Source organism: Pseudonaja textilis, chromosome 4 (genome assembly GCF_049901715.1).
Source record: "Pseudonaja textilis isolate UNSWEBS1 chromosome 4, rPseTex1.2, whole genome shotgun sequence".
Taxonomy (NCBI): domain Eukaryota; kingdom Metazoa; phylum Chordata; class Lepidosauria; order Squamata; family Elapidae; genus Pseudonaja; species Pseudonaja textilis.
The window spans coordinates 93276050-93288194 of record NC_141993.1 but is presented as its reverse complement, the minus strand read 5'-3'; the positions used below and the strand labels follow the sequence as shown (position 1 = coordinate 93288194).

At 51.7% G+C, this 12145-nt stretch overlaps 1 protein-coding gene across 1 annotated transcript in view; it reads right to left on the bottom strand.

The window, feature by feature from the left end:
• Nucleotides 1–12145, bottom strand: part of LOC113450940 (IgGFc-binding protein-like) — a 74550-nt gene that overhangs the window by 61162 nt on the left and 1243 nt on the right. Inside the window, 11 exon segments of the mRNA XM_087933798.1 lie at nucleotides 322–895; nucleotides 1281–1879; nucleotides 2250–2521; nucleotides 2608–2891; nucleotides 2994–3186; nucleotides 8634–8833; nucleotides 8932–9131; nucleotides 9530–10103; nucleotides 10489–11087; nucleotides 11458–11729; nucleotides 11816–12099. Coding sequence (XP_087789924.1) covers nucleotides 322–895; nucleotides 1281–1879; nucleotides 2250–2521; nucleotides 2608–2891; nucleotides 2994–3186; nucleotides 8634–8833; nucleotides 8932–9131; nucleotides 9530–10103; nucleotides 10489–11087; nucleotides 11458–11729; nucleotides 11816–12099 — 4051 coding nt within the window.

The window sequence follows — 12145 nt, the reverse complement described above, 5'->3', positions numbered from 1 at the left end:
GCTGGAAAGAAGAGGGATTATGGATCGATTCTATGTGCTCGGGGATTCTATGTGCTCAAGGAATCCCATCTGCAAACGGATCATGACAGAGGGAGCCATGGAATCTGGGTCTTAAATGAGTTTCCGGCTGAGGCCATAACTAAGCTGATGGCCCACCCCAATCACCACCCGAAGACAAGCAAGTCCTTCAGCCAAAGGGAGATTTTCGGTGACACCTGCCCTTTTGCATGACCTGGAATGCTACCGCAACCGAGCAAGAGAGCATATTTCCCCAACTGGGTCAATTGTCTATCTTTTAGGGTACTCTAAGTGGATACTCACTGCAGGAAGTGGCATTCCTCCAGTCGGGAAGCTTGACGCCAGCTCTTTGGCAGGCATCAGCGTACGCCTCCAAAGCACCACACAAGGCCTCCGGGGACCCATTCAGTTCACACAGGTCAAAGAGGCAACTCTGGAAGAAGCTGTTGGGGTTGATTGCAGAATGGCAAACTGCCAATGGTCCCTGGCTACTGGTAAGCTGTCCGCAATAGGCCTCTGTCTCATAGAGGTTTTCCAGCTCTGGGGGACAAGTGTTGTTGTGGGGTGGGCCCTTACAATCAGGGGGGTCGTACTCTGCATTGGGCACCTGCCAGCTGTTTCCCAGCTGAGTGGAATTCTTGGCTTGCTCTCCGTTGGGCATCATGCTGTCATCCTGCCGGCGGTTGTTGAAGTTCCCACACATGCCGCAGGTCTGGTTGAAGAAGGTGGTGGGGACCCTGATCTCCACCGAGTGATCTGTGTCGTAAGAGACCATCAGCCCGAAGTCCGTCTCTAGGCTCACGTAGCGTCCATTGAGGTCCACTCTCAGGGCGTTGTTCAGCTTGCGCACAGAAAGCCTTGTAAGCACTTTGTCCACCTAGAAGGAGTCGGACACAAATTGTAACTGTATTTCCCAAGAAAGGAACCATCTGAAGATGATCAGGATGGGAAGAGTTAGGTTCCCCAGGACTAAGTCCCCGTACGGAAATACTGACTCTGAGGAGATTTCCAGGAGAGGGAAAAGAAGCATCATAAAAAAATCAATCAATCGATAAGAAATCATGCCCTGGCCCCAATCAAAGGAGAGGCTGTTACTATTCGGCTCCCAGTTATCCCTGATCAAACTGATATTCCACCAGAAATTAGGAAACAGGAGTTCCCCACACGTGCCAATCAAAGACCATCAGCAGAGAATCGGGAAGGACTATGGCTTCGTTCTACTTCAAAGCACAAGTAGGAAATGAGAAACTGCTTTGGGTTACCAGCACTCGATCCTTGTGTCCTTTGAGGATCTCAATCCGGTGCCCGTAAACCTCCACCAGGACCCGCTGGACATAAGAGACGGAGGGATTCCCACGGTGTTCGTTCTTGGCCTCGATGTTAAAGTAGGGCAGCCCCGTCTCATTGGCGCAGACCTTGGCCAGGGTGTAGGTGCAGGTGCCCATGAAGTGGTGCGTCTGTTTGTCAAAGGTGTTGTAATGAGGGTCGTTGTGGACACGGCAGACCCCGTACGTATGTGGGTAGCAGCTGGGGACACCATTTTGGACTCCGCAGTAATAATGGTTAGGGCAGGAACCAGGAAAGCAGCTGACTTGGCCACCTCGACTGGGGCAGGTGCATATGGTGGAGCAGGTGTCGTCGGTCCAAAAGCTGGAGCCCACTGGGTAGTGCTTCCCTTGGTGCCAGCACCCACACTGATGGCTGGGCACACAGTTGCCATTGTAGAGGAAGAACCCAGAGTCACAGACACAGGCTTCCCTGCACTTCAGATTGCATGTGGCCGGTGCGCTGGGGTTCTTGCAGGTGGGTGGGCAAGCGTTGGCACAAGGCTCATAGTGGCTGTTGGGTGGGCATTGAGGAGCTGTAGGAGGCAAGAAGATCTCCGTGAACTCAGTGCCGAAAACTGGGTCAGGAAAAGCACAACGCATTCGTCAACTGAATTGGAGGAGAGTCCCTCATGTTGGTGGTTTCTTCCTGGATTACATTCCCTGCTCTCAGGATCCCCGCCAGGGATTTAGCATATTTGCCTTCTACGCTAAACTGGAGTTACATTCAGTGTGCCTCCAAGAGAGAACGTGGTGATATATGTGCCTGTCTCGACGGGAGCCATCTTCTTCAAAGAGACAGAGAAACCACCCTCCCTCTTCCAGGGCATCCCCAGACTTCCCCAGTGACCCCTGGGGTTCCTCATACACAATCCCCACCAGAGGCATTGCTGCCACAAAACTTACGGCAGAAGGTGGCATTCCGCCAGGGTTCGATGGCAACTCCCAGGGACTGGCAGGCGTCTGCGTAGGACTGCAAGCTCCTGCAGAGGGAGCCTGGGTCTAAGTGCAGAGCGCACTGATCATAAAGGCAGCTTTCAAAATGCCCCGCTGGATCCAAGACGTTATGGCAATGTCTGAATGGTCCATTGATATCTGTCAGGCGTCCACAGAAATCGCTGCTCTTGGCTGTGTCTTTCTCATCCTCTGTGCAGGCAGGAGGCTGGCCGGAGGAACAACTGGAGACAAAAGCAACACCCTGGTTCAATACCCTACAATCTCCCTCCTGGACCAAGGCTGCCATTCAGGGATGAAAGCTACAAACCTGGTGAGGTTGGCCACCTGCCAGCTGTTGCCCAAGCTTGTGGAGTCAGGCTCTGGTTCCCCATCGGGGTTGAGGAAATCGTCAGAAGGATACCCGTTGTAGTTTCCGCACATGCCGCAGACCTCACCCTTGTACGTGCTGAGGAGGGACACTTCCACCTGGTGGTCTCCGTCGAACTTGACACTCAACCCAAAATCTGTAGTGACCACTGTGTAGAAGCCGCTGGGCAAGATCTCCACACCCGCTATTGGGGTGGAGGGGACGATGGCTGGCTCCCCATCGACCTAGAAAGAGATTCAGGCATCACTGTAGGGGACTGAGGAACAACGGTGCTCCTTCGTACCCCACAGGCATCCTTCAGCCGCAGCAGCAACCGCTCCACGTACCGTCACTCTTCCTCCCTTTCCCAGGGTGACCCGGATACCAAAGACATCAACGTGCACACTCTCAATGTAGGAGACGTGTGTGTAGCCCCCTCGGTGCTCGTTGCTTGCTTCCACATTGAAGTAGGGGAGCAGAGAGTTGTTTCGGTCACACAGTCGGGAGAGGGTATAGGTGCAGTTGCCCATGAAGTGGTGCGTCAGCTTGTCAAAAGTGTAATAATGAGGGTCACCTGACACCAGGCAGGACTCTGGAAAGGAGAAAGGGAGGTCAGACACGGGCCGGTGTGAGCTCATTCGAAATGGGAGGATACACTTTTGAGAGGAATAATAGAGTTTTGGGGCCCTCTTTCATTTTTAGTAGCTTGGAACGGTCCAAGCATCTCAAAGTTTTCCTTGTACTCGACCACAATTGATTTCCTGCACTTCTCCTCTTCGTAGCGTCCAGGACTGCAAGTCAAACCCCAAACCCATCAGAAGTGGGAAGTTTAAGCTTCAGCCGGAAGGATGCTCACCTTGTGTGGTACCAGGAGGTGTCTGTGTGGTTGTAGGTCCAGGAGTGGATGTTGTCCATGCTGAAAAGGGAAATGACATTGGAGTTTTTCTCTAAGATTGGGAAATGTGATCATTCAACCCCCCCTAGTCGCCCGGACCGATCTTGAATCCACATGAGCTGCTGATCCAGATAGTCCTTCACTGAGGAGGCAAGGAGAAGAAGGAAGTATCTCTATCACACGACTCAACCTCTGAAACCCTCCTTACGCCAACCGAGGAAAGATTTAAATCCTCGGAATGCGTTCCTAGGGATTTGGGTGCCTCCTTATTCACACTGGGGAAAACCCTGAATGGTGGAACATGCCCAGAAGTGCTTCTACGATGTTATCCTTCTTCCATGCCAGGTCCCACCTCTGAGAAAGGAATAAATGGTGAAATCTTACATGGGCAATAGCCCTCCTGTACAGAGATGTCATCCACGGCCACGTCGCTGCGGAAGTCCTCTCCCCGCATTCCTTCCAGCAGTATCTAGGAAGAGAAGAAGATCCCCAGTGGGTTTCCACGAAGGGACAGAATGCCAGGATATCGGCCCGATGTTTGGTTGTAAAGCTGCTGCCACCCTCGGCCTTACCGTCACTCTGCCTTTGTGAACTATGCTGAATTCTGCTGCCTTCCAACGGTTGCCCTTGTTACCCCTCTCTGACCAGACCAGAACAGGTGGTGCATCATCCAAGATGACATAAAAGCGCAGTGCCATCCTGCGGGCTACGCCATACATATGATACCAGAAGCGGAAGCACACGGGTCCCTGAAGGGGACACGTGGGGCTGACCAAACGTGCCACATCCCCAGACCCGGCATCGTTTCCCTCCAGGTAAATGTAGTAACCTCCTAAAGAAAGAGACAGAGGTCAAAGCAACAGGGTTCCTCAGAGATGTGAGGAGACCGTGCAGTGCTGCCTGGGGTTCCTCAGAGAGAAGGACCCAGAGTAGCTCTCCTGGTCTGACATCTTGAACCTCCAAGGGCACAACCTATCCTTCCGTAAACCCTGGCAAGTGCTGCAACCTCTCTCCAGCCAGAATCTTGTCCTTGGCCTGTGGGTCCTACATCTCTATCTCACGCGGAGGACTCCTTCATGGAAGGTGGCCCAGATGGGAGTGCAGCGGCAGCGGGGAAATAGCAACTGCTAACTATTCAGTTCTGCCTATTTCAATCCCTTTATGGGAGGCAGGAAGAAAACATCTGCAAGCCGAGGCTCAACAACCCTCCTCTGCCAGGCCTTTAGCACACCGTGATCAGAACTCTCCAGTGATGAGTGTCCGAAAATGCCATTTGATTAATTTGGGATGTTTTAAAGAGAAAGAGTTGTCTTTTTTGACTAGGGTCCCATTTGGGGGTTTTTGGCCCTTGTTTTCTTCTTGTTCATCACATACGGTCATATGGACTGAGTTGGGTGCTACCAAAGGGTTCGGATGAAGAAAATAAGGGGTCCTCTCTTGGAGATTCAGTAGTTGGGATTCCTACACTGAGTAGGTATTGAATTCCATCAGGCAAAGGGCTCTTCCCAGCTGTAAGGTGCTATCAAAGAAGGAGAGGAACAAGGATGTCTTCCTCTGGGAACTTAGGAAGGACCAGCGTCCCAGCCTCACCTCCAGTGGTGTGGTCATACAAGGGCCCTGTGTTTGGAGAGGGCGTTGAGCCTTTGCCTCGACTCCAGTCAAAGTTGTCAGTGGACGATTGGTTCCAGGAACAGAAATCCTTCTCAAAAGTGCAGGAGAAACCGCAAGAGGATGAGGAATCTAGGAACACAACAGAAAGGAGATCAAGGGGTGTCGTTGGAAGGAAGGTCTGGAAATCCTGAAAGGGCTGCGAATCAATGCCAGAGGAGGGGGGCACTGGAGGCAGCTGGCGATACGGAGAGTTCTACGGACTGGGGTGACAGAAATTCCAGCTGGCAAAATGAGGTGGCTGGTTTGGGCAGCTCTGTGCAATGTTCTGCACTCGTTGGCCGGAACTCCCGGGATCTCCACCAGCAACATTTCAACAAAGACAAAGTACTTCTGTGCATGTGGGACAAAGGTGATCAGGAGCGGAGCTCCTGGACTCTCACACCGCAGCAGAGGACATCACTCCCCTGCGCTTCTCTCCCTAGTCAACATGAATCGGTGACGAGGTCTCAGGAGGAACGTCCCTGTTCACTCAGGAGCATGGGATCCTGTATCTGTGATCAGCCAGCACAATTCGTTGCACAGTGAAAGGACAACTGCTGCTCCTTAGAAGGGGAAGAAACTCAGTCTGCTAACATAGCTCACACTGCCCAAGGAGCTGCTGATCCAGTTCTACAGAGGAATTATTGAGCCTGTCATCTGCACCTCTAAAAACTGTCTGGTTTGGTTCTGCAACCCAACAGGACAGACAGAGACTTCAGAGGATAATTAGGACTGCAGAAAAAGCAATTACTACCCACCTGCCTTCCATGGAGGACCTGTGGACCCTGAGTCAAAAAGAGGGCTGTGAAATATGTACAGACCCCTCACATCCCGGACATAAACTGTTCAAACTCGTTCCCTCAAAACGACGCTATAGAGCCCGGCACACCAGAACAACTAGACACAAGGGGAGTTTTTTCCCAAAAGCCATCACTTTGCTAAATAAACAATTCCCTCAACACTGTTCAACTATTTACAAAGTGTACACTACTATTACTGTTAATCTTCTCACCACTCCGTATCACCCATCCCCTTCCACTTGACTGTTTCCTAGTATGATTTGATTTTTGATTGTACCCCATGACTATCATTAGGTGTTGTATGTTATGATGGATTCTTAATGTATGTACCTTTTCTTTATGTATACTGAGAGTATTTACACCAACACAAATTCTTCGTGTGTCCAATCACACTTGGCCAATAAACTAATCTGTTTTTCTGTCTGTCTATCTGTCTATCTATCTATCTATCTATCTATCTATCTATCTATCTATCTATCTATCTATCTATCTTTGATCCCTCCTTTGATCCACCAGTTCCACAGGAGATGCTACAAGCTGGTGAGAAGGGGAAATAGGCACAGGTGCTCCCACTGAAATCTGATCTCTTGTCCTGTTGGCACCTTCAGGCAAGCTGGAAGACACCCAAGGGGCACAACCGCTCTACTCACCACAACCTGTATCCTTTTCCCAGTCCCCAAGGCCGGCCCCATTCAGTTCGCATGCCGCGGCATACGCCTCCAGACTTTTGCACCACTGCCCTTCGTCTCCCCCGGTAGCACACTGGTCATACACGCAGCTCTCAAAGTACAGCTGAGGAGGGAGGCTGCCATGGCAGCTGGTAAAAGGCCCGTTTGAGGACAGGATCACTCTGCACCGCTCTTCGAAAACGGCCTCTTCTACAGGATCGCAGTCGGGTGGATCTGGTCCTAGGGAACAGCTAGAGACAAAAAAGGGAAGAGTAAAGCACCATGTGCTTCGGTGTGCAAGGAGAAAAGCCATTTTGGCTCAGCTAGTCTACTTCTGCTAGGACGGGGCGAGGGTTGAACAATTTGAGGAGGAACAGCCTGTGTCCCCTCTAACACTAAGTGTTTGGATTTCCTTCCTTCCTCTCACACACAGCCCAATTTCTTGTCACTATATAGGATGCTGCACAGGGTGTTCAACCGGCTGACCAAGTCTGACTTCACAATCTATCTCCTAGAACCCGATATGGAAAACATGGTGAAAAACCTTGTTCTTCACAGTCACTTGCCTCCAGTCGTCATCTTCCACTCTCCAGCTGTTGCCAAATGTGTTGGCGTCGGTCACCAGCATCCCATCTGGCTGTTGGAAATCGTCCAGCTGGCTGCCCGAGTATGTGCCACACAGCCCACAGAGGTGTCCCTTGTACCTCTCGTCCACTTGGATGAACAGCTGTTGGTCCCCATCAAACTTCACCCGGAAGCCAAGGGGACTGTCAACAACCACGTACGGAAGCTGTTCCTCCACCTGAATGTCTGACTGGAGCTTCAGAGGAAGGTCAACTTTGGCCCCGTTCAGCTGTAGGAAGGGAAAAGGTCAGCCATTGGATTCTTGGGCTGCATGGGCTACCACCTACCCCATGTCTAGTTTCACTACATTTGAAACATCCTCACGGATTTAGTAACTTAAATGATCACTTAAACATGAGTCAGCTGTGTACGGCGGCAGCCAAAAACCCAATACGATCCTTGGTTGTATAAACACAGGCATAGAATCAAAATCACACAAAGTTTTAGTAGAGATTTATAAATCCTTACTAAGGCCACACCAGGAATAATGCATCCAGTTTTAGTCTTGGCATTACTAAGAGATGTTGAGGCTTTGGGGAAAGTGCAAAGAAGAGCCACCTAGATGATTAAGGGCCTGGAGACAGAAACGTATGAAGACGGTTGCAGGAATTGGGTATGGTCAGTCTAGAGAAGGGAAGGACTACGGGTGACCTGACAGCAGTGCTCCAGCATTTGAGGGGCTTCCGCAAAGACGAAGGGGTCAAGCTATTTTCCAAAGCACCAGGAGGCAAGGCAAGAAGAAACAGATGGAAACTAATCAAGGAGAGAAGCAACCTAGAATTAAGGAAAAACTTCCTAACAGTGAGGACAGCTAACCAGAGGAACAACTTGCCACCAGAAGTTGTGGCTGCTCCATCGCTGTAGGTTTTTAAGAAGAAAGTGGACAGCCACCTGTCTGAAATGGTATAGGGTCTCCTGCTTGGGCAGGGGATTGGAGTAGAAGAGCTCCAAGGTCCCTTCCAGGCCTACTCTGATCCAATTCTGTCTGCAATAAAGGAGAGTCTTTGTCCTTGGCATATTTGTACCAGTTCCTATAAAACGGCCCCTGTATGACTGTAGCTCTTCTTAAACAGCTTTTTGGGGAGGACTGCTAAATGTGAAGGGGAACCCCAGAACTTCATCCCATTAGTCACTTGCCCTGGCACCGTTCTTCAGGGTGCGATACTCACGTAGACCTCTCTGTTCTTCCTCAGAGCCAGGTGGGCGTTTCTCAGTGAGATGGCCACTGAGTTGAGAGCCGTCCAGTGCGGGCTGGAGCGATGTTCGCTCTGAGTGGTCACGGAGAAGCGCTCGGAGGAGTTGCTGCAGATTTGCACTGCGGTGTAATTGCACCCACCCTGGAAATGATAGAGTCGCCCATCGAAGGTGACATAGTGAGGGTCTCCGTAGATGTGGCAGGTGGCCTTGTCTGGAATGTAGCATCCCAGGATGCCATTCTGTACTTTACAGACTTGGTCGTTCTTGCAACTGTCTGGGTTGCAGGACAAGTTGCCGTTATTTGCACAGTGACATTGGCCGACACAATCCGGCTGCCAGAACGTCTCTCCTTTCTGTTGGAGAAAAGCCAGAGAAAAAGATGAGGCCCCTGCCCTGTTGTGAAAGTTGCTGCAGATTCTGTCCTGGCCACAGACGTTGCTTGGGAACAAACCTCATAATATTGATCTCCAAATACACAGCCGCAATCCTCCCATGGGACACATTGTGCTCCGCTTAGGACAAAGCCTTTGTCGCATTCACAGCCCTCCACGCAAGGCTTGGTGCAGTTCCACGGAGCCAGTGGATTGGAACATGTGGCGGGACAGGAAGTGGTGCACACGTTGTAATGGCTGTGATCACCGCAAGGGATTTCTACAAAACAAAGCAGGAACCACCCAGAAAGTGAGGTACTACGCTTCCCAAGGCCACGCTCAATGTGAGCAGTTTTTCTGGTCCCCGTGCTGTGCAGCAGGAAGCTACCAGTGATGCTGGAAAGAAGAGGGATTATGGATCGATTCTATGTGCTTGGGGATTCTATGTGCTCAAAGAATCCCATCTGCAAACGGATCGTGACAGAGGGAGCCATGGAATCTGATTCTTAAATGAGTTTCCGGCTGAGGCCATAACTAAGCTGATGGCCCACCCCAAGCACCACCCAAAAACAAGCAAGTCCTTCAGCCAAAGGGAGATTTTCGGTGACACCTGCGCTTTTGCATGACCTGGAATGGGTCAATTGTCTATCTTTTAGGGTACTCTAAGTGGATACTCACTGCAGGAAGTGGCATTCCTCCAGTCGGGAAGCTTGACGCCAGCTCTTTGGCAGGCATCAGCGTACGCCTCCAAAGCACCACACAAGGCCTCCGGGGACCCATTCAGTTCACACAGGTCAAAGAGGCAACTCTGGAAGAAGCTGTTGGGGTTGATTGCAGAATGGCAAACTGCCAACGGTCCCTGGCTACTGGTAAGCTGTCCGCAATAGGCCTCTGTCTCATAGAGGTTTTCCAGCTCTGGGGGACAAGGGCCTAGGTGGGGTGGGCCCTTACAATCAGGGGGGTCGTACTCTGCATTGGGCACCTGCCAGCTGTTTCCCAGCTGAGTGGAATTCTTGGCTTGCTCTCCGTTGGGCATCATGCTGTCATCCTGCCGGCGGTTGTTGAAGTTCCCACACATGCCGCAGGTCTGGTTGAAGAAGGTGGTGGGGACCCTGATCTCCACCGAGTGATCTGTGTCGTAAGAGACCATCAGCCCGAAGTCCGTCTCTAGGCTCACGTAGCGTCCATTGAGGTCCACTCTCAGGGCGTTGTTCAGCTTGCGCACAGAAAGCCTTGTAAGCACTTTGTCCACCTAGAAGGAGTCGGACACAAATTGTAACTGTATTTCCCAAGAAAGGAACCGTCTGGAGATGATCAGGATGGGAAGAGTTAGGTTCCCCAGGACTAAGTCCCCGTACGGAAATACTGACTCTGAGGAGATTTCCAGGAGAGGGAAAAGAAGCATCATAAAAAAATCAATCAATCGATAAGAAATCATGCCCTGGCCCCAATCAAAGGAGAGGCTGTTACTATTCGGCTCCCAGTTATCCCTGATCAAACTGATATTCCACCAGAAATTAGGAAACAGGAGTTCCCCACACGTGCCAATCAAAGACCATCAGCAGAGAATCGGGAAGGACTATGGCTTCGTTCTACTTCAAAGCACAAGTAGGAAATGAGAAACTGCTTTGGGTTACCAGCACTCGATCCTCGTGTCCTTTGAGCATCTCAATCCGGTGCCCGTAAACCTCCACCAGGACCCGCTGGACATAAGAGACGGAGGGATTCCCACGGTGTTCGTTCTTGGCCTCGATGTTAAAGTAGGGCAGCCCCGTCTCATTGGCGCAGACCTTGGCCAGGGTGTAGGTGCAGGTGCCCATGAAGTGGTGCGTCTGTTTGTCAAAGGTGTTGTAATGAGGGTCGTTGTGGACCCGGCAGACCCCGTACGTAAGTGGGTAGCAGCTGGGGACACCATTCTGGACTCCGCAGTAATAATGGTTAGGGCAGGAACCAGGAAAGCAGCTGACTTGGCCACCTCGACTGGGGCAGGTGCATTTGGTGGAGCAGGTGTCGTCGGTCCAAAAGCTGGAGCCCACTGGGTAGTGCTTCCCTTGGTGCCAGCACCCACACTGATGGCTGGGCACACAGTTGCCATTGTAGAGGAAGAACCCAGAGTCACAGACACAGGCTTCCCTGCACTTCAGATTGCATGTGGCTGGCGCGCTGGGGTTCTTGCAGGTGGGTGGGCAGGCGTTGGCGCAAGGCTCATAGTGGCTGTTGGGTGGGCATTGAGGAGCTGTAGGAGGCAAGAAGATCTCCGTGAACTCAGTGCCGAAAACTGGGTCAGGAAAAGCACATCGCATTCGTCAACTGAATTGGAGGAGAGTCCCTCATGTTGGTGGTTTCTTCCTGGATTACATTCCCTGCTCTCAGGATCCCCTCCAGGGATTTAGCATATTTGCCTTCTAGGCTAAACTGGAGTTACATTCAGTGTGCCTCCAAGAGAGAACGTGGTGATATATGTGCCTGTCTCGACGGGAGCCATCTTCTTCAAAGAGACAGAGAAACCACCCTCCCTCTTCCAGGGGATCCCCAGACTTCCCCAGTGACCCCTGGGGTTCCTCATACACAATCCCCACCAGAGGCATTGCTGCCACAAAACTTACGGCAGAAGGTGGCATTCCGCCAGGGTTCGATGGCAACTCCCAGGGACCGGCAGGCATCTGCGTAGGACTGCAAGCTCCTGCAGAGGGAGCCTGGGTCTAAGTGCAGGGCGCACTGATCATAAAGGCAGCTTTCAAAATGCCCCGCTGGATCCAAGACGTTATGGCAATGTCTGAATGGTCCATTGATATCTGTCAGGCGTCCACAGAAATCGCTGCTCTTGGCTGTGTCTTTCTCATCCTCTGTGCAGGCAGGAGGCTGGCCGGAGGAACAACTGGAGACAAAAGCAACACCCTGGTTCAATACCCTACAATCTCCCTCCTGGAGCAAGGCTGCCATTCAGGGATGAAAGCTACAAACCTGGTGAGGTTGGCCACCTGCCAGCTGTTGCCCAAGCTTGTGGAGTCAGGCTCTGGTTCCCCATCGGGGTTGAGGAAATCGTCAGAAGGATACCCGTTGTAGTTTCCGCACATGCCGCAGACCTCACCCCTGTACGTGCTGAGGAGGGACACTTCCACCTGGTGGTCTCCGTCGAACTTGACACTCAACCCAAAATCTGTAGTGACCACTGTGTAGAAGCCGCTGGGCAAGATCTCCACCCCCGCTATTGGGGTGGAGGGGACGATGGCTGGCTCCCCATCGACCTAGAAAGAGATTCAGGCATCACTGTAGGGGACTGAGGAACAATGG